Source organism: Trichechus manatus, unplaced genomic scaffold (genome assembly GCF_000243295.1).
Source record: "Trichechus manatus latirostris isolate Lorelei unplaced genomic scaffold, TriManLat1.0 scaffold00077, whole genome shotgun sequence".
Classification (NCBI taxonomy): Eukaryota; Metazoa; Chordata; class Mammalia; order Sirenia; family Trichechidae; genus Trichechus; species Trichechus manatus.
In genome coordinates this window covers 6,347,878-6,367,275 of record NW_004444013.1, presented here as the reverse complement: position 1 = coordinate 6,367,275, position 19,398 = coordinate 6,347,878, and the positions used below count along the sequence as shown (strand labels likewise).

The following is a 19,398-nucleotide window of genomic DNA, read 5'->3' as shown; positions in this document are numbered from 1 at the left end:
ATATATATATATATAAATATATGAACACAACATTTACCCATCCAGTGTTTTTCACACGCGCAATTTAGTGGTGTCAATTACATCAATCATGTTGGTAACCACCACCCACAACTGTTGCCAAATTTTCCATCACCATAAACATACCGTCTACTTAATGTGGGCCTACCTGTGCATCATCACAGGTTCAGAAAAGGTGCAGGTCCAAGAGTGACCCTACTTAAACAAAGTAAATAATCCACATATGTTGTCACTGGGGAATACATGATTTAAAATGATTGCTGCATTCTAAACAGACCATCTGTGAGGGATAATTACTTTTCAATGACTGGATCAATACTTTTGCTCTTCTCCTTTCTCCCTGAGTGATTGGATCTAAGGCCACAGGAGAGAATCAGGTTAGTCCCTCGGACCTACTGCAATCTAGCAATCAACCTACTGCAATCAACATGTGTGCCTGGGCGCCCAAGCAGGGAGTGGGCCAGGGAGCATGAGTCTTAGCGTGCTAACTAAATTTTAAATTTCTCCATGAAAAAAGTCATGCTGGTCTCTGGTTCTTCTGTTGCAGCATTTTAAAAACTGCCCTGAGGGTACAAGGCATAACTCATTTTATGTGTGGTTTATTGAATAAGTTCATGAATTTATGACCCTACCACGTACGCAGCCAACGGTAAGAGGAGCTTGTCCATTCTGTCTAGGACGGGGGACATCTCAAGCTTGGAAGAGGGAGAGGTGAGAGGGCTACAGAGGTGGAGAGAGGTCTTTCTGGGATAGAACAAAGACTTATGTTCGCACTTACGCCTGTGTGTACACTGAAGTGCCCGGCACCCAGAACCTGCTAATAAGAAATCTGGAGCATCTCACTCAGGCTGAAAGCCTGTGGGGCCCTGATCTATGTCCCACTTATTACTGGGCGGCAGTCTTGAAGTTGTCCTTTTAAAGAACATGATTCAGCATAAGTTTGCTAAAGCCTTTCCAATAAGTAAAAAAAAAAAAAAAAGGAGCCTAAGCAACATAAAAGAACAAAGCCAGTGACTGCTTAGCCATAACTTATCAAAATAAATGCCTCTCAAGCACCTTAGAAGCACCATTTGTATGCAAGTAATGTGCTAACTGCAAATGGGACTTATTACTTAATAAAGCTCATCACAGAGCATCTCTTTTGAGCAATCCTTCGTTGGATGCTAGTTTGCGTTTCAGTTGAAAGTGATGAAATACTCTTTGAGCGTTTCCTTTTATTCTGACATTTTACTATTCTCCCTGGTATTTTCCTAGCAGTCCTCATGCTTATTGAAATGTGACATGAGGGACAAAACAGCTTAGTGGCTAAGAGCACAGACTGAAGTCAGACAGTCTGGACTTGAAACCTGGCTCTGCCACACACCAGGTGTGAGACTTCTGGCATGTTACTTAACCTCTCGGTGACTCAGTTTCCTCCTCTGTAAAATGGTTAATATTAACAAAAAGCAAACCAAGCTTGCTGCTGTTGAATCTATTCTCATAGCGACCCTACAGGACAGGGTAGAACTGCTCCCCATAGGGTTTCCAAGGCTGAAATCTTTACAGACGCAGACTGTCATATTTCTCCCACGAAGTGACTGGTGGGTTCAAACCATTGACCTTTCGGTGAGCAGCCGAGCTCTTAACCATTGTACCACCAGGGCTCCTTGGGGGCAATATTAAATTCGTTGCCGTCAAGTTGATTCCAACTCATAGCAACCCTCTAGCACAGAGTAGAACTGCACCATAGGGGTCCAAGGAGTGGCTGGTGGATTCGAACTGCTGACCTTTTGGTTATTAGCCTCTACCTATTAGAGTTGTAATGAGGACTGTTGTTGTTTTTTGTTAGCTGCTGCTGAGTTGGTGACCCCATGTGTTACAGAGTAGAATTGCTCCACAGGGTTTTCTTGACTGTAATCATTATGGACACAGTTCACCAGGCCTTTCTTCTGCAGAGCTGCTGGGGTAGGGTTTGAACTGCCAACCTTTAGATTAGCGGCCAATCACAAACTGCTCATCATAATGAGGATTACACAAGTTAATATACATAATACAAGTCGTAAGTACTATTTAAATGACAGTTACTATCTCTACACAGCATGCAACACTAGAAACCTTACAGGCTTTAAAGTCAGAGAGCCCTAAATACCAGACAAGAAGCTCATCCTTGCCACTTAGTAGCTCTATGATGTTGAGTATGTTATTTAATCTCTGAGCCTCAGTTTCCTCATAAGTAAAATGGCGGTAATCAAGCCTGCACTTCATTGGGTTGGTGTGAAGACTGTATGAGATAATGTGTAAAAAGTCCCGGCAAATGTTAGGTAGGTACTCAATAATAATAATAATAATAAAAGCATGGCTACCACATACTCCTGACGGGGTTTAGGAGAGTATCAGGCCTAGTCCAGCTGCACAAATGGACATGGATTCTGTCACACTGAGGGCCTAGGCTTCCTTCCTTCAGTCTGACCACAGGCAGACAAGAACAAGAGAAATCAGCCCAGGGCCTGGGAAGGACTTAGGCCTTCCCTGGGCTCTTTGTGGAGAAGGAGCCTGCTGCCCAGTCTGCCCGGGGCTGACGCATCAAGGAGAGAGCATGCAGACGCGGTGAACGCTGTGGTCAGCCCCAGGATTTCTGCACCAGGCAGCCAGTCACCTGTCAGCCTGGGAGGTCCAGAGACACACAACTGCAGGCTGGCTCCCCCTAAATTCCTTCCCGGCTTCTTTATCTGGGCACAAGGACAGAAGTCCCTGCTTCGCAGCCCCCGGTAGCACCTCTGAGCAGGACGTCGGGGCCCTTGGGCTCCCATCAGACTGCCTGCCTGAAGCACACACTGGAGCCAGGGAACTTGCCTGAGAAGCCAGTAAAATTTTAATGCACTCTGTAGTGTGGTCATGTCATACTCGGTTATGGCAAATAATCCCAGATGCCTGCAGAGGTAAAATGGAGCTGTAATGTGCTTGCCTCCTAACCCGAGCTGACAGCAATGATGTACGACTACCATTAGCGGAAAATATCACTTCAACTAACCCATGATCCAGCTCCGCTCAGGGTCACATTATCCATGAGGAACAAATTACACTCCCAAAGTAAATACAAATTTTCTACACGAAATGGGTACAAAAAAAGGGAAGGGGTGATCCGTTCCCTTCGCCAGCACGCTGCTGAGTGACACAGATAATAAAGGACAGGACAAATCATTGGCTGACAGAGTGCTGTGCCGTAATCAGCTCAGCTGGCACGCACTCCTGCCGATAAACACTATATTCTCCCCTTCGTGGCAAATACATAATCTTTAACATGGACATGGTGGCTTCAGATATTTACTGCCATTTGGGCTGCAGGGACACCCCACGCTGCAGTGTTTGCTGCCAGAAAAGGAATGGCCCTGCGGGCTTCATGGAACCAGAGAATCTCTGTGGGGGTGGGAGTCAGGCAGGGTCTGGGAATGGACAAGAGGATTCTTGAGGTGGCTAATGACAATCTAGAGGGAAACCACCTTGGGGGTGCCATCTGGAGCCGTGGTGATAACATGGCCTCTTCTCCTATGTGCTGGTCATAAAGAGGAAAACAATCTGGAGAGACTGTATAGGATGACAGAGGCTCTGGACTGGAGGCTCAGAAGCTCCTCTGTTCCAGGCCCAGCTCCGCCCCACAATGCCTGGTGACTGTAGCAAGTCCCTTTTCCTCTCTGTGACTTAGATAACCAGCAGAGCAACTCCCAGATGTAACAGCAATATTTATAGGGCACCTACTATTGTCAGGCATAGATGCTGGGAGCCTATGGTTTCATAGTATATTAAATGTTTACACGTAGACATACATTTAAAAGAGAACTGAGTTCCTTGGCCAAATATGGCTCATGCTTAGTCCACTGATTGGTATAGCTCACATCTCTAATTAATTAATCATGGTGGATCACAAAAGCAGACTTCGCCGCTCATCTGGATGAGTTAAACCATATTCATTGTAGCTCTTCCCTTCTCACCCTGAAGTACTGCTTCCCAAGGAAAAAAGGTCACATTTCAGAAGAGTCTGCACATCTAAGCTAGCTGTCAGTGGACCAAATCATACTCATTCAATGTTTATTGAGCAACTACCATGTTTAAATTTTTCAAAACTAGCAAGGTTGTTTGCATGGAGGTGAGGGTGGGTAGAGAAGTACAATCCACATCTCTTGTAGTATAAGGAGCATGAGGCACAGAGAGGAAAACAGCAAGGGATCCCAAATGGCACTTCTGGGATGCATTCCAACTCATCCTGATGTATAGGGAAGCAGCATAATATGGCACAAAGAGCCCAGATGCTGGAATCCTAAGACACAGTTTATATCTCTGCTCAGTCTCTTATAGCTCTTAAGTTTCATTTTCCTTACTTGTAAAATGATGACACCTGCTTGAGAAGATAAAGTCCTTGAAAGGACCTAGCATGGAATTTGGCACATTGTATCAGATCAACAATGGCATGTGTGAGGATACATATAGATCCTCACAATAAACATTATAGCAGGTCATGTAGAATGGTGTTTGTAAAAGTGTTTTGGATAGCACAATGTTCTCTTTGCTGCGAAGTGGGGCTGCTTATTATTTTTCCTGTTATTATTATCACTGCCCCTAATCTCGTTTGTTCAGTGCCCTAAGCAACCAGTAGCATCTACGTTTTCAGATGAAGAAAACAGGGAACTGTGAAATCACTAAGAGTCCCAGAAATAAAAGGTGAAGTTCAAATTGAGCCCTTTGGGCATTATAGCCCTCCCCAACTCAGTGGTTACTGGACATGGACAAGCCTTATTTCAAACACTTTGCTGCACTGTCCCCATAAACATGCATATATTTGGAGACTGGAACCAATTCTGAGTTTGGAACAATGGAACAAGCTACTTCTAGTTATTCTTCAAGCTACTGAAGTATCATGTAGTTCTAAGCTAGCACTTCTCCACAGAATCCTCATGAGAACTAATGGGAAAAAACTCCATGATGTACAGAAGGGGGCCAATTTGACCTTCCCGGCTGGAACTTTGTTTAAAAAAAAAAGGAAGGAAGAAGACATATATCCATCCATCCCTTGAATTTTGGGACTTCTGCGAAGTATGAAGTTTGGCTAATTACCACAATATCCTAATATAGCTATTTCATTATATCATCACACCTAGAATGGCACAGTTATGAGGAGCAATTATCTCTAATTATCCCACCACCTAGAAGTTGCCAAGGGGGGATTAACTGAAGCAACCACATGCACAAATGCACACGTGCACAACCAACAAGACATTCTTACAACTCTGCTGAGACAGAACACTCCAACCAACATGAAAAGACAGATTCTTCCAGCATTCTAGGAACAGCCCAGATTACACCGTATCAGAAACCAGGGACGTATAATATATTGCTAAAGGCATCACCAATGCAAATGCTTCTGCTCCTGATCTTCCTGCTGTTCAGGTGGCTGAGGGTTTATGGTCAGTTCCATGAGGCTGGAAGTCCTCACCTCCACCAGCTCCTTCTTGGCTTTGCAGGCTTCCCTTCAGGTAGGACATACAATCCCAGTCAATGGCTCATTCTAAGAGAAAGCAGTAGAACCTCTTCTCTGGGAATCTGGAATCATGTACTCAACCCCAGACATTTCCAGAATTCCTTTTATAGGTCAAATAACACTCATCACCAATCAAGTTACTTCTTGCAACACACTGTGTACGCTAGCTTTTCACCTATTTCCGAAGCTATCCTAAATACTTGCAGTAACTGAGGAACAGAAATTAAACTAATTGATCTGCTGCTCACTGACAGGTGAATGGTTACCATCCCAACAGAGCCAGGTAACTATAATGCCTACCTTGGTTGAACAGCAGATACTTGGGAAAAAAACTAAGTAAGTGAGTGGGTGTGGATGAATAAATGAATGAACACATAGGTAATTACCCTGTTTAGTTATTAGGCCCATATGTCCAGATACGTGTCTGCCAGATGTGCCATATAGATGTGCCGTGTAGATGTGCCAGGGTTTGTCCACTATGTGTCTCCTTTCTTAGGCATTTGAGAGAGAAAAAAGGAGAAGGACAATCCTTATATAATCTTCCTTCCACTTTGGCAAAGAGAAAAGACAATCACATGTTCATTTCCCTCTGGGTTCTGCCCTGCTGTGGGGCCCGAGCTGAATGGCTACGTAGAAAATAAGGATATTCAGTGCTGGATCATTGAATCCAGCCTCATTTTACAGAAGACAAAAAAAACGAAGGTTCAGCAACATTAGGTAAGTTGCCCAAGGCCACACAGCTGGTTAGTGAGAAATTAGAAACCAGGTCTTCTGAATTTCCCTCTCTATTACCCACTTACTATGAACAACAGAACATCTAGAACCTGTCCTTTAAATTTCCATTAACTCCTGAGTATTTCTTCATTTTTTTCATTTATATTTACTCAAGAATCTGTACATTTACAGTCTCTGTCTTTTTCAAGTATATGACATGGTAGTAATGGACAGTCTACATACACATTCATTGTGAGTGAAGCAAAACTTGGTTTGGCCTGAAAATGTTATGAAAAAGTGAAGAATTCAGGATTTGAAATAATTTTGCAGTAGAAATTTCATCCAAGGATGGTATCAATAGGAATTTGGGGTGGATATCATGAAATTAAGACAAGTGGAAATATGATGATGTTGGAAGAATAAAATGTCACTCTGACCTGATATAAACTTGGAGGGTAAGAAGAGGTTGAGTGGATAAGCATGACGGAGATCGGGCATCCAAATGGAAAACTCTTGAAATTCAGCTAAGAACTGTGGAAAATGCCCAAATAAGCTGGGAAACTCATACGTGGCTTTCTAAAGGTTTAATTGCCTCTCTTTGGAACTTGTCCTCTCTGTCTAGAGAGGAGTATCGAGGAAAGCAAACACAAATTCAGCAAAACATGGAACATCACTAACATCTAATTCATGCCAGGCACTATGCAAAGTGCCAAGGACATGGAGACAAGAATGACATGGGTCCCTGCTCTTTTCTTGAGTGACAGCTGTTTACTTTGCTGCTGGGATATCTGGAAAGGAGGAGAAAACTCCTTTCTCTACCTGCACCAAGGGCCAGCATCTCTACATTATCTCATGTGCAGCACATGTAGTATTTCAAACGGGGGGGTTCCCACAAGCAACAACGAGGGCCTTTGGAGTGTTCGGAATGTTGCTGAGGGCGCACAAACTTTACCAAGGGTGAGACGTGGCCAACTGAGGGATGGGACTCTTCCACTGTAAGCACAAGCCACATGCCCAGTCCTCAGTATGACATCTCAGCAGTTTCTGAGTCCTTCAGGAGCCAATCAAGGCATATGGTTTGTGTTGAGTTAGGAACATAATAAATCTTTGCTGGTTTTCTTTTTTGCTTTTCTTAGAAGCCATCATACCTCCCCACCCTCCCTCACAAATGAACACAAAATGATCAATCACAAAATGATCTTGGGCCCTGGGGAGCAAATGACAGGAACCAGACAACTTCCTCCAGGTGGCCATTCCCATCACCATACAGCCCAGAAGGGGCGACTGCAATCAGAAGTCATGGTAAAAGCTTCATAAGGCAAAGGACAGGGGTTCCTTTCTATGAGGAGGCTGTGCATGCATGCGTGTTGCACATATGTGTCTATAAACATAAGCACACACACAGACCATCTCTATAGCTTTCAAGTCTTTCTCCTAAGCAGTCAAAATTTTAAGAGCATTGAATTAGGGAAAAGTAAATGTTTCTCTTGGACATTTGTTATAAGGCAGTGATTCTAAAAGCCAACTGTATATCAAAATCACCTAGGAAGTTTTTTTTTAAAAATACACATGCCCTGCCCACCCTAGATGTACTAAATGAGAACCTCTCTCCTGTGATGGGTATTTGGGAACTGACAGTGCTTAGGCATTTGGGAACAACTGGTGAAGGGACAAGGCGCTGTACAATCCACTTGATCGCCATGTGATCCTTCCAGGACAGCACCCTTGCTCTCGGCTTCAGGGTGTACCCAAAGGGAAGTTTGGATAGGGGGTTAAAAGCATTGTTTGGGGCTCTTCAAAGTTTAACAATACTTCCATTCAGGCAGACGTGCCCTATAGAGATGAAGGCTGAACCTGCGGTTCCAGTGGAAAAAAAATTCACACTGCAGATTCTCTGGCAGGATGTGAGGCAGAGCCTGAGCCTTCCAGTGAGGAAGAGAGTCTTCCTCCTTTACCACGGGATTCTCCTTCACTTCACTCGGAGTAAAACTAATGAAAACAAACGTTAATTGAGAACCTACTATGGACCAGGAACTGAGCCAAGTGCCTTTATTTAATCCTAACAGTGCTATGGGCAGAGCTACTGTCCCCCCATCTGTCAAAGAAGGAGACTGAGGCTCAGAGTGGTTAAGTTACTAGTCTGTGGCAACAAAGCAGTAAGGGACAGAGCCCAACACAAGCCTAGGCTATCAGACTCCAAGGCCCGAGTCCTCAACCACTGGGTAAAATGCCTCTCAAGCAACTCTGTCACACGGCCAAAACAATAAAAAGGAAGTGGGTAGATGGAGAGAGAATTACTTTTAATGTCCACATTAACTTCATAATCAAATAGTGGGTGTTTGTTAGTATAATGCGCTGTTGTCAGTGGTAGAGAAAGAGAGGAAACAAAAACATATATATAGGCCAAATACATGGGAATATGCATGTTGCCTCTTTGTTCTCATGATACCAATTCATTTTGAGTGGGGGATTGGAATAATTGCTTAATTTGGGTGACTAGGGTGCCAAGTGTTGCCTCTTTTCTTTGTACTAACTACAAGACAGCACAATTCCACATCTAAGATGCGGAGCACTCCTGGCCTTCTCTAATCCCCCACCAAGCCCTACTCTTCAGGAAGTACTCCAGGGTCTCTGACACTCATGTGTAGCGTATTCGCACGGCCGGAAGGAAGGGGAGGATAAGAGAGATGCTTTGCTCGGTGTCTCATCAAAGCCTTTTCCACACACGCGGATGGCTCCTGCATTTATGGAAAGCTCTGCTTTTTCAGCCCCTTTCCCAGCCACTTCCACATTAATTAGTAAGGGTGTCATTTTATAAATTACAGCTTCGCACCAGAGGAAAGCAGAGTTTATCTTAATTCAGTCAGCTGTGTGAAATACAGTACCCTAATTTTAGACCATAGGCTCTGCAGATCCCTCTGGAATAAGAGAGTGACAGGTCTTCTGGAGAGAACTCCCAGTGGGTCCCCTACAAGTCTCACTTTTGCCTCCCACAGCACCCCTGGTGGGGCTTGCTGGAGGGATCCCAGGACACTGAGTGGCATCTTTTCCACTATTAGCAATTCAGATTTGAATGTGAATCCTCCAGCAGCACATGAAAGCAGCCCTGGGTAGCTCTGGGGCTCCGAGGGGCACAGGTGGCTCAAAGGGCACAGGCAAGAGGCTCCAGCACAGAGGAGGCTAACGAGGCCCAGGTTCTGGCATGGAAGAGAAGTCTGGGAGGATGGTGTAGAGTTGGTGATAAACATCAGACAATCCCAGTCCAAATGGGGGAAGCTCAACAGTCTTCACTATCCCGGGGCCAAACAGGCCTGGCTGCAGTTACAGAGCCCTGACTGCTCCTGCCGGGAAAGCCCCGGAGAAATGCCCATGGCAGGGCGGGGACAGATGATGGGAGTGCCGGTCCTGGTGCAGCTCCCAGCTGAGAATGAAGAGGACCTGTGGGGCTGCCACAGTCCAGAGGAAAAACGATGAGGCAACGAGGCAGGAAGACACATTAAAGCAAGACTCCTAACGCCCCCTCCCTTCCCTGCCATCACCACCCTCTTGGACTTGGCTATAAACGCCCATTTATTCTTCTTTATTGCCCTGACATCATCTCAACCTCTGCGTGGTGGGTTCTGGCTACCTTCCCACCACCTAGTATTCTACTCCAACACCTGGTTTCTCCCAGCACTCAGCCATGGACTCCAGGCAACAGTAACTCAGGAACTGTGGTGAGAACAAAGGCCTAATCTCTCGGGAGGCAGGGAGCACCTCTGCCCCAAGACCCCTCTGGCGACCACAGCAGCTCACTTGTAGAAAATACCAGAGTCAGGTGGATCATTGAGACCAGTGGCTCCAGATGCCCCGGAAATTTGGAAATTCAGGGCACCCCCAGGGAATTCGAATGTGCAGCCAAGGTTAAGAACACTGATGAAGACCCTTACAAGGAATGCAAAACTGTCCGTCTTGATCACCTTCTACCACTGCTCAAGTACTGCAGCCCTTGGGGAATTCCTAGTTCCTTTAAACAAAGAATGTCTGCCTGACTGTGAAATGCCACTTGAGGCCCAATCCCTAGGAGAGGCACCACAGACTTGCAAAGTGACATCCACTGTCTCCTGTAGGAGATGGGTCCCAGAAGACACTCCTGGGAGTGTCAGAAAGTACCAGCCCCTCTCAGTGATGCCTGACAGAACGAGAATGACCACACCCTGAACACTGACCCACGACTGCTGTCCACTCTGGCTGACGCCTGCTACGCTGGCTGTCTGAGAGAGCTGTGATCCTACTTGCAAGGAGCTGGGACTCCTGGGGCCGGAGGAAGGAAGCTCCTACTTGTCAGTTAAACAAAAGAGTAATCCGCGGCCCCCTTTCCAGTGTGTACTTTTGCTGTCATCCAACAGCCCATTACCATGTCACAGCACAGCGCACCCTTCCACAGGTCATTTTGTTTAAAATGACATGGATAATGCACATGTCAGCAGGCTGACAGTCCTGGCCGTCCTTCAGAGATAAAAACCTCAAGGCGAGAGCCTGTTCTTATCTGGGGGACATGCATTGGTCTATCATCCAAGTCAGGCAGAACATGATTTCTCCAGAGAGCACTTTTTTCATTTCCTGATTTTAAGGAAATCAAATAAGCACCATTTGTCTTCATCTGAATATGCTTGACCTGCTCAAATGATGATGTCTCACATTTTATAACAGGCTACATATGCTGAATTCAAATTAACGACAGTACAGAACAAGAGCCTTTAGATCTCTCTTCGAGGCTGGCAGCAGAGAAGGATGGGAAAATTCTGGGCTTGATGGAAAGGTCCCACTAAACGCTAACCACAGGAGTCCAAGTAAAACCCACAGGCACGTGGGAGGTGACGGTCTAAGAGCAGGGCTCAGGAGAGCCAGCTCTGTAGGGCAGACTCAGGAATGCAGAGGGAGGACTAGTCCATCCTGTTGGTGCCAAACAATACAGAAACCACGATAATCAGGCAACTTTACAATGTATAAAACAGCAGCAAAAGCGGACAGAAATTTGGTTGGGGGATCGGGCCAGCCAGGAAGACAGACCAAATGATAAACCATGCTTTTGCTTCAGGCAGCAGAAGCTCACTTTACCAGCTTGTGATGCAATCTTCTGGTGGCTCAGAAACTGAGCTCCCTTTCTTGGTCCACGGTGAGCTGGATACACAGAGGCTGGTGACCATCAGCCTTGGAACAGGTATGTACCTGCTGGAAGAACTGCCCTCCCACCTGGCCATTTTACCTGAACGAGAAAGAGCAGTTCCCACCTGACCTCCCCTGTCCACCCCTCACCCCAAGATGAGAGTCCTAGAAACATACATAAAATAGGGATTTAACATTTCTATCAAGAAGGCCAATATGTCCAGAGAAGCAGGAAGAAGCATATGGGTCAGTAAAATGAATGCAAAAATGACACAATAAATACATACTTTTAAGTTTAATGTTCTTATCATGGGTTAAAAAACCCAGATGGCTATTAAAATAAATAATTTCCTCTTTTAAAATATTTTTGGGTTTATGAGTCATCTTTCATAAAGTGAAAACTCAGCGTCACACATAAGCGATATTAAAGGGTTTGTTTAAAAAAGATGGACCTCACAAATTAAACATGTTCTATGTGACCGCAGGAAATCTCACTGTGTGAATACGGCCCATTTCTCCAGAAGAGAAAAGGTGCTGTCAGCACAAGGCTATGTGCAGGGTACCATGGTGTTCACAGTGTGCCATGTGCGGTGCCCACGAGGGGGGCCTTACCTTCTCTTCCTGGTCACTGTCACTGTCACACTGAAAATGAAGATAAGAGAATAAGGGTTAGTGCAAGGATTGAGTGTTATTTTTGCTTTTGATACAAAAAAGCAAGTAAAGAAAATAGGAAACGTTGACTGAGCTGGAAAAACTTTCATTAGCTCACGTGCTGGTAAAGAGAATCAATAGAGAGATGCTGGTAAGTGGCTCTTTTGATTTAAGCTGATGCCTGTGCTCTGTGGCTCTTCCCGTGGTCAGTCTAGCAAGGCCCTCAGTGATACAAGCCTCCCCTCTCACTGCACAGGAGGGGAGGCCCATCTAGGTGTCAATCCTGCACAGGATTATGGTGAGTCAAGATCATTCAATGCGACTCAGAGCAAAACCTATTTCTTAACTGAGACGTTCTACCTTCAGGTAATGTGAACAGCTGTATCTCTAGTGTTTTTCTAAGGGAAAAGAGGTTAACCTGTGGGCATAACACGCTCTCATTTGGATTTGGAAGGAAACAGATCATAGTGGGCAAGGCTCACCCCTTGTAATGGCTGCCTCTTCCAGGGTTTAGGGGCCCAGAGAAAAGAAGGAACATTCTTTACAGAACATATGCCAAGGGCAACAGGTCAGGGTAATAAATCAACAATATGGGAGAAAAATATGCTTTAGGGCAGTAGAATCATACTATATCTAATAGATCCCAAATTCCAATTGCTGACCTGGGTTTGGGATAATTAGAGAATGATAATTCACTCAAAGCTTTGGGTTCCTCAATAGAAGTAAAGAAAGAAAAAAAAGAAAAGAAAAGAACACAGAAATTAAAAAAAATAAAGGGTATTTTGTTTTCCAATTTTGGGTTAAAAATAAATGCTACCAGGATCTGTCTTTGTTACAGTGAATGTTTAGCAGGTAAAGCTATCCATTCAGTCTCTCAATGACCCTAAATAAGCACTGCTAAGCTACAAAGGTATTCAACCGAGACACAGGCCTGTCCTGAAAGTCCCTTTCAGTTTAGCAGATAAAGCCAGAATGCAAACAGAGTGGGGGTGTGGCACCATCAGAGCTCTATTTTAGGAAGATGACTCTTCCCATGGGGTGGAGGACAGAGGGTGACCTGTGGGGAAAGCAGTAGGTAACAGGGAGACCAGTCTGGCAACTATCACACTGCCTAAAGCAGGAAGGTGCTGTGGTTTGGGAAAGGGTAGAACAGATGGCAGAGCAACTCTGAAGGTAGGACCAATAGGACTTGAAAACACGTGAACATGGGAAGCAAGTAAGAGGGATGGGCCTAGGATGACGCCAAGGTTTTTTAGTGTGGCCACCTGGACATGGGAGCTGATGTGGCTATGAACAGAAACAGGGAATAAATTTGCTTGTAGGGCAGCCACTGCTGGCTAGACAACCACAGCCATTCACAACCCTCTTCTCCCTGGTTGGCACCTTCTCCTGACACTATGAGGTTGACAAAACCAGATATTCTCTTTCCTAACTTCCCTTGCAGCTAAGGGCAGCCATGAGGCCCATTTTTGGCCAATAAGACTTGAAGAAACGTCTGCTGAGGGTCTGGAAAATTTTTTTCTTCTTGATGAAAGGGGAAAAGCAGAAACATCCTACTTCTTGTCTTTAAACACGATTGTGTGAGGATGTGATGTCTGCATCTCTGGCAGCCATATTGCAAAGATGAGGCAAAAAGTCTACATACAAAAACAAGACAGTGGAGCCAAGGGAAGAAAAAGTCTACATGACTTAGTTGCTGAATCAACCTAAAAGCAGCCTGTCTCTGGACTTTTTTTTGTTCAGAAAAAAGAAAGAAAGTTACCTGTTGGAGTGCTTTCAATTAAAAGTAACCAAACCCCAACTAAATTGATATCTTTCTATTATAAGGCACAATTTAGAGACTACCTTGTCTTTCCAGACTAAGCACTCTGCATTATAAGCATTTAAGAACCTTATAGACTTGGGGTTACGTTTTCTCCTTCTCCCCCTGGCTTCCCAGTGCCATAGGGTTATTGATTTTTAGTGACAGCGATTTAACCAAGTACAACGGCATCATTTCAACCAAGCTTCCAACCTCCGAATATCTAAATTTCCTTTTTTTTTGCCTGATGAGTGATTTCTCTACAATAGTAAGTCAAACAGTTAAGAAAGAAAATGGGTGAGATAAGACTTTGAAGGTCCAGAAAAGCAGGCTGGATGAAGAAGCCCAGTGTTCTCCGATCGGGTGATCTCCCCTCTGCCTTTAATTAGCCCTCCTTGAGGCTCCTAAGTTCCAGGCACATTTTCAAGAGTGACAAAGCACTACTCAGGAGGGGCGTGGAGTACAGAAGGGGATTTTGCCAGGCAGGCTCCCTTCCCCAGATGTTCTCAGCTCTCCTTGTGAGGTAATCAATGACAGTTGAAGGCTGTGGCACAGCATTTGCCCACATCCCCAAGGGGTGAGGGGGAACAGGGAAGTTGAGAAAGACCACCCCCACCCCCGTCCTAACAGCAGTATGTCCTTGGGAATGGTTATTTCTCAAAGTGTTAAGCTTCCTGCTTTCCAACAGTCCAGTTCTAATTTCAAGGTCCACTTAATTCTGCATCAAGTAATTACTGATATACCCAGAAGCACCTTGTCTCCAGAGTTAAGCATATGGTGAAGAACTGAGACCTACTGGTATCCATTATGGAAGCAGCACGGATGCCAAGCCGATTAAAAATGCTCAGGCTCCCCACACAACATGCGGGTGAGTGACAGCTCCGTGACAAGGCCAGTCGCACAGTCTGCCAAAACAGTCTCGGCTGCACTGGGGCCCACATGGTGTGCTGAGAAAACAGTTCCATTTCTGGTATTAAATTCCCATACTGACCCGAGGACTTTGCCGTGAGCTCAGCAGGAGCGCACCATCCAATTTACAGCTCTGCTCTGTGGGGCCTCCAGTGCCAGCCCCTGGCAGAGATGAATGATGGTCAGCCCCTCCAGCTTATAAATTATGCAAAGGCAATAAACGCACTCAGCAAACAGCACCGAACGTTTGCCTAGCCTGGCTCCTAACACACTCTGTAAAAAGCCAGAAGCGCGACACATACAAGCGGTCTATTTCACTCATAAAGGGGGTTTGTTGACAACCCCAGACGGAAGGAGCCGCAGTCCTAAGGAGCCTTTCTGCTTCGCTGGCAGCGGTTTATGGGCCTGCTTTATGAAAAAGGGAGGCTGTTTTATAGAGTCAGTGTGGGGAGAATTCATGGCCTCAAACTCACATTTCATACACCACACGGCTCTCACACCCTACCTTCAATCCGTTGTGGATTTTTGGCCAAATGATTCTTGGTCCTCAAAGGCTGAAAGAGGAAGTATCTGCCCCCCAGTCCCCAGAAAGCCACTTCAATTTAGAAGAGTTCACATTGAACCACCTCCTGATTCAGGCTTCTGTTCTGCATGAGGCTGGGAAATGGAAAATGCATGTCAGATGCAGGAGCGGGGTCCCAGCTGATTCGCCCATTTTAAGCATTTTGACACCGGGGTCCCCCTTTGGTTTATTAGGGAACAGATTGCACACTAACTACCAGCTTGAGGTGACAGAGTACTCTCCACGACAAGACTTCCAAGCCTTTTGTGAGAAGCTGAAAATATCTTCCTCCATTTTAAAAGCAAGAAACGAAAGGAACAACTAGCCCTTCCACCAACCAAAAAACGAAACCCTCTGCTGTGGAGTTGATTCTGACTCACAGGACCCCATAGGGTTTCCAAGGCTGTAAATCTCTATGGAAGCAGCCTGCCACATCTTTCTCCCTTGGAGCAGCTGGTGGTTTTGAACCGCTGACCTGCAGGTTAGCAGTCGATTGCTTTAACCATTGCGTGCGCTACCAGATCTCCTTAAGCCCTTCCATCATAGACAGGGACAAATTTTTGGATACTCATCCCTCAGACAAAGACATGGCCCAAGCCCACCACAGACAAAAGGGGGTAACAGGAAGTATGAAATCGAAGCCACACGCGCTGAATGCAAAATTAGAAAGGGACTAGTTCCTAACTCAAGTACCTGCCAGCCATTCCAGCACCTCTACAACTCAACTCCATCTTCTCTTCAGTACCTTCCTTCCTCTCGTCCAGGCAAGTCCCATCCCTTAAACTCTTCAAACAACCAACCAACCCACCTCGTATTTTTCCCTTTTTAAAATTAATACATGTATATTGAACACATTTTAAAAAATCATCAATAATCAGGTAAGCATTGCTAACACATTTACATAATTCTAGTTTTTTTTTTAAAGAAAACATACAACCTTCCCCATCTGTCATACCCATTTGAAGAAATAAAAATGAATTCCTACTATTTTGTTACCTGCTTTCAAAAAAAAAAACATGTAAAATATTTTAATTTAATCAGTGAACTCAGTCTTGCAACATCACTTTAAAAAATGGCTGCACTACAATCTACTGTAGGGATCGGAATATAATCTAATAAAAAACCTCCCTAGTGCTGGACAGTTAGAGTACTTCAGGCTGAATATCCTGGAATCTTTCCTTCTGCATACATTCACCAACATTGCTCTTTCCTGATATCTCTTAATGGTCCTTCCCTTATTGCTTGTTCTTTAATGTCACTGTCTCCCCAGAGTTGCATTTGCAGTTCTATTGTTTCGGTGCGATTTCCAGGGGAGCCTAATTACTCCCTTGGTTCCACCCACCATTTATATGCTGCGACTAAAACATCTCTATGCTCAACATTTGCCAGCTGTGTGACTTTAGGAAAGTTATTTAAACTCTCTGTGCCTCAGTTTACTCATCTATAAAATGTGTCTAATAATAGCATTTGCCTCGTAAGAAAGTGAGAGCAAAGTGAGTTAATACATGCAGAAAATCTAGACAATGCTTGACGCTTAGTATGCACACAAGATAAATATTAACTATTATTAACATGTTTCTGTTTGCTATACCTCCCCTTCTGAAGACCTGTCAACACCTCGAACTTGAATATCCATCTGAATCTGCACTCACTGCCTTTTGCTCACCCTAAACCTGCCTCTCTCCCATGCTCTTCTTGGTAGTGGCGTCACCATGTATTCACTCAGCTTCACAAGTAGAGAGTCTTGCTATCATCCTTGACTCCCCCCTTGAACAGATTTCCCTTCCTCTCTCACCCTGCATTATCAATAAACCAAAAACCAAACCATTGCCTTCGAGTCGACTCTGACACATAGCAACCCTATAGGACAGAGCAGAATTGCCCCATAGGGTTTCCAAGGAGTGGCTGGTGGATTCCAACTGCTGTCGTTTTGGTTAGCAGTCCAGCTCTTAATCACTGCGCCACGTACTACTTTCTAAATTCTCTCTGTGGCCATGGCCACGGTCTTAGTTCAGGATTTTACTTTACCACTTCAAGAAGTTAATGACTGCTTTCCAGGGCCTCTGGTCTCTTCCTTTCTTAATCCAAGTCCCTACTCGCCAGAGTGGATTTTTCTAAATCTCAGTGAAGACTCTTTACATTCTCTTTCCAACTCTTCCATTCAAAGCTTCCAACCACTCCCCCAAAACAATGCTTTCCAAGCTTTCTGTGGTTAAGGGCCAATTTTTAATTTTTTCTTTTTTGTTCTGCTTTCTTTAATTTCCAATACATTGTGAACCAGTTGTTGTTAGTTGCTGTCGAATTGATTCCGACTCACGGCAACCCCATGTGTGTCAGAGTAGAACTGCTCCACAGGGTTTTCAAGGCTGTGACCTTTTGGAAGTAGCTCACCAGGCCTTTCTTCCCAGGCATCTCTGGGTGCGTTCAAACCACCACCTTTTGGCTAGTAGTTGAGCACTGTTGAAGAGGAAAATTAATAACTGACATCTTACTTTGATTTTAAGGTTTTTCTTATCCAAGAAACCAAATATTAACCATAAAAAACCTGCCAGAAACTGCTCTATAGCAATGTAAATTTGTCTTATCTTGCTAGAAAAGGCTAGTTATCAAACCACTATCTCCTAATTTAAATCTCTAAAAGCCTCATGGCTGCAAGTGGGTAAAGGGCCAAACTATTAGCACTCAGGCCAGAAGTAACCTGTTATCAGCGGATCTCGGTAAAGAAGGAAGGCAAGGTTCAATCAACCACGTTAAGATTAGTCAATGGTTGATCTAGCCAATTGTTGATAGTCTATATTTCTCCCTTCTCTTCTCTTTATTGGAGTCCTGGTGGTGCAGTGGTTAAGAGCTCAGGCTGCTAACCAAAAGGTCCTCAGTTCGAATCCACTAGCCACTCCTTGGAAACCCTAGGGGGCGATTCTACTCTGTCCTATAGGGTTGCTATGAGTCAGAACTGACTCAACGGCAACGGGTTCTTCTCTTCATAAGCCCCATTGTACCTAGCTTCTTTGAGCCATTTGTTTTTTCTGGAATCAAAATGGCCTCCCTATATGCACACAAAATAACTACTCAGAATAAACCCTATGTTCAAATTTCGGTGAGCTTTGATTATTTTTTATTAGCGCTTAACCGTTTGCATCACCCAGGGATTCCAATACTTTTGTAAAATACAACAAAAAATAAATTGCTAGAAAAATGAAAAAGAAAAATAAAGACACATAAAACATTGTTTTTTCTTTTACTATTAGACTCAATAGACATCAAATTACTCCACTGAATTGCTATGAAAGTTTCCAAATATTTACTCTCAACTGCCATACTAATCCCACCGCAGTTCAGTTACAAACAGCTCATCGGCTGGCCTTGGTCCATGTCCACACTTTGAGGAGCTCAACCCTGACACATCCCTTGCTCCAGTCACACCCAGTCATACTCAGTCACACTCTCAGGCCTCACTATCTGTGCATTTAACAATTCCCTTTTCTGGAATTCTATTCCTCCAAGTTTCTACCCAACAACTTGATATTCACCTTTAAATACACAGTTCCCTCTCTGAATATTCCAAGACTATTCTAGACAGAATTAATTGTTTCCATCTCCATTCCTTACACACCTGTATTTTAACTGTTTGTCACAACAGTCTTCCCTACTAGACAGTGAGCTCCATGTAGGTAAGGGCAGTGCCATCCTCATCTTTATTTTCAGGCCTTGGTACACAGTAAACCAAACCCATTGCCATGGAGTCGATTCCGACTCATAGCAACCCTGCAGGACAGCGTAGAACTGCCCCATACAGTTTTCAAGGCTGTAATCTTTGCAAAAGCAGATTGCCACATCTTTCTCCAGAGAGACACTGATGGGTTCGAACTGCAGACCTTTCGGTTACCAGCCGAGCACTTAAACCACTGTGCCACTAGGGTTCCTTTGGGACATAGTAGGTACTCAATAATATTGATAAATCAGTCTCATCCCTCTTCAGAATAATTCAGACTGTGGTTGAGTCCATGCAGGATAAACAAACTGTGACTTAAAAGACAGTAATTCCGAAGAGAGAAAGCAGAGGAAACACTGATTAACTTGATT

The 19,398-nt window shown here is 44.5% G+C and overlaps 1 protein-coding gene across 2 annotated transcripts in view; it reads right to left on the bottom strand.

Moving 5' to 3' along the window:
* The window catches only part of AUTS2 (activator of transcription and developmental regulator AUTS2), a 1,348,477-nt gene that overhangs the window by 400,601 nt on the left and 928,478 nt on the right, over positions 1 to 19,398 (bottom strand). For both annotated transcript variants that reach the window (XM_023735302.1, XM_023735301.1), the window contains exon 6: positions 12,005 to 12,034. In XM_023735302.1, coding sequence (XP_023591070.1) covers positions 12,005 to 12,034 — 30 coding nt within the window. The remainder of the gene's footprint in view (positions 1 to 12,004; positions 12,035 to 19,398) is intronic.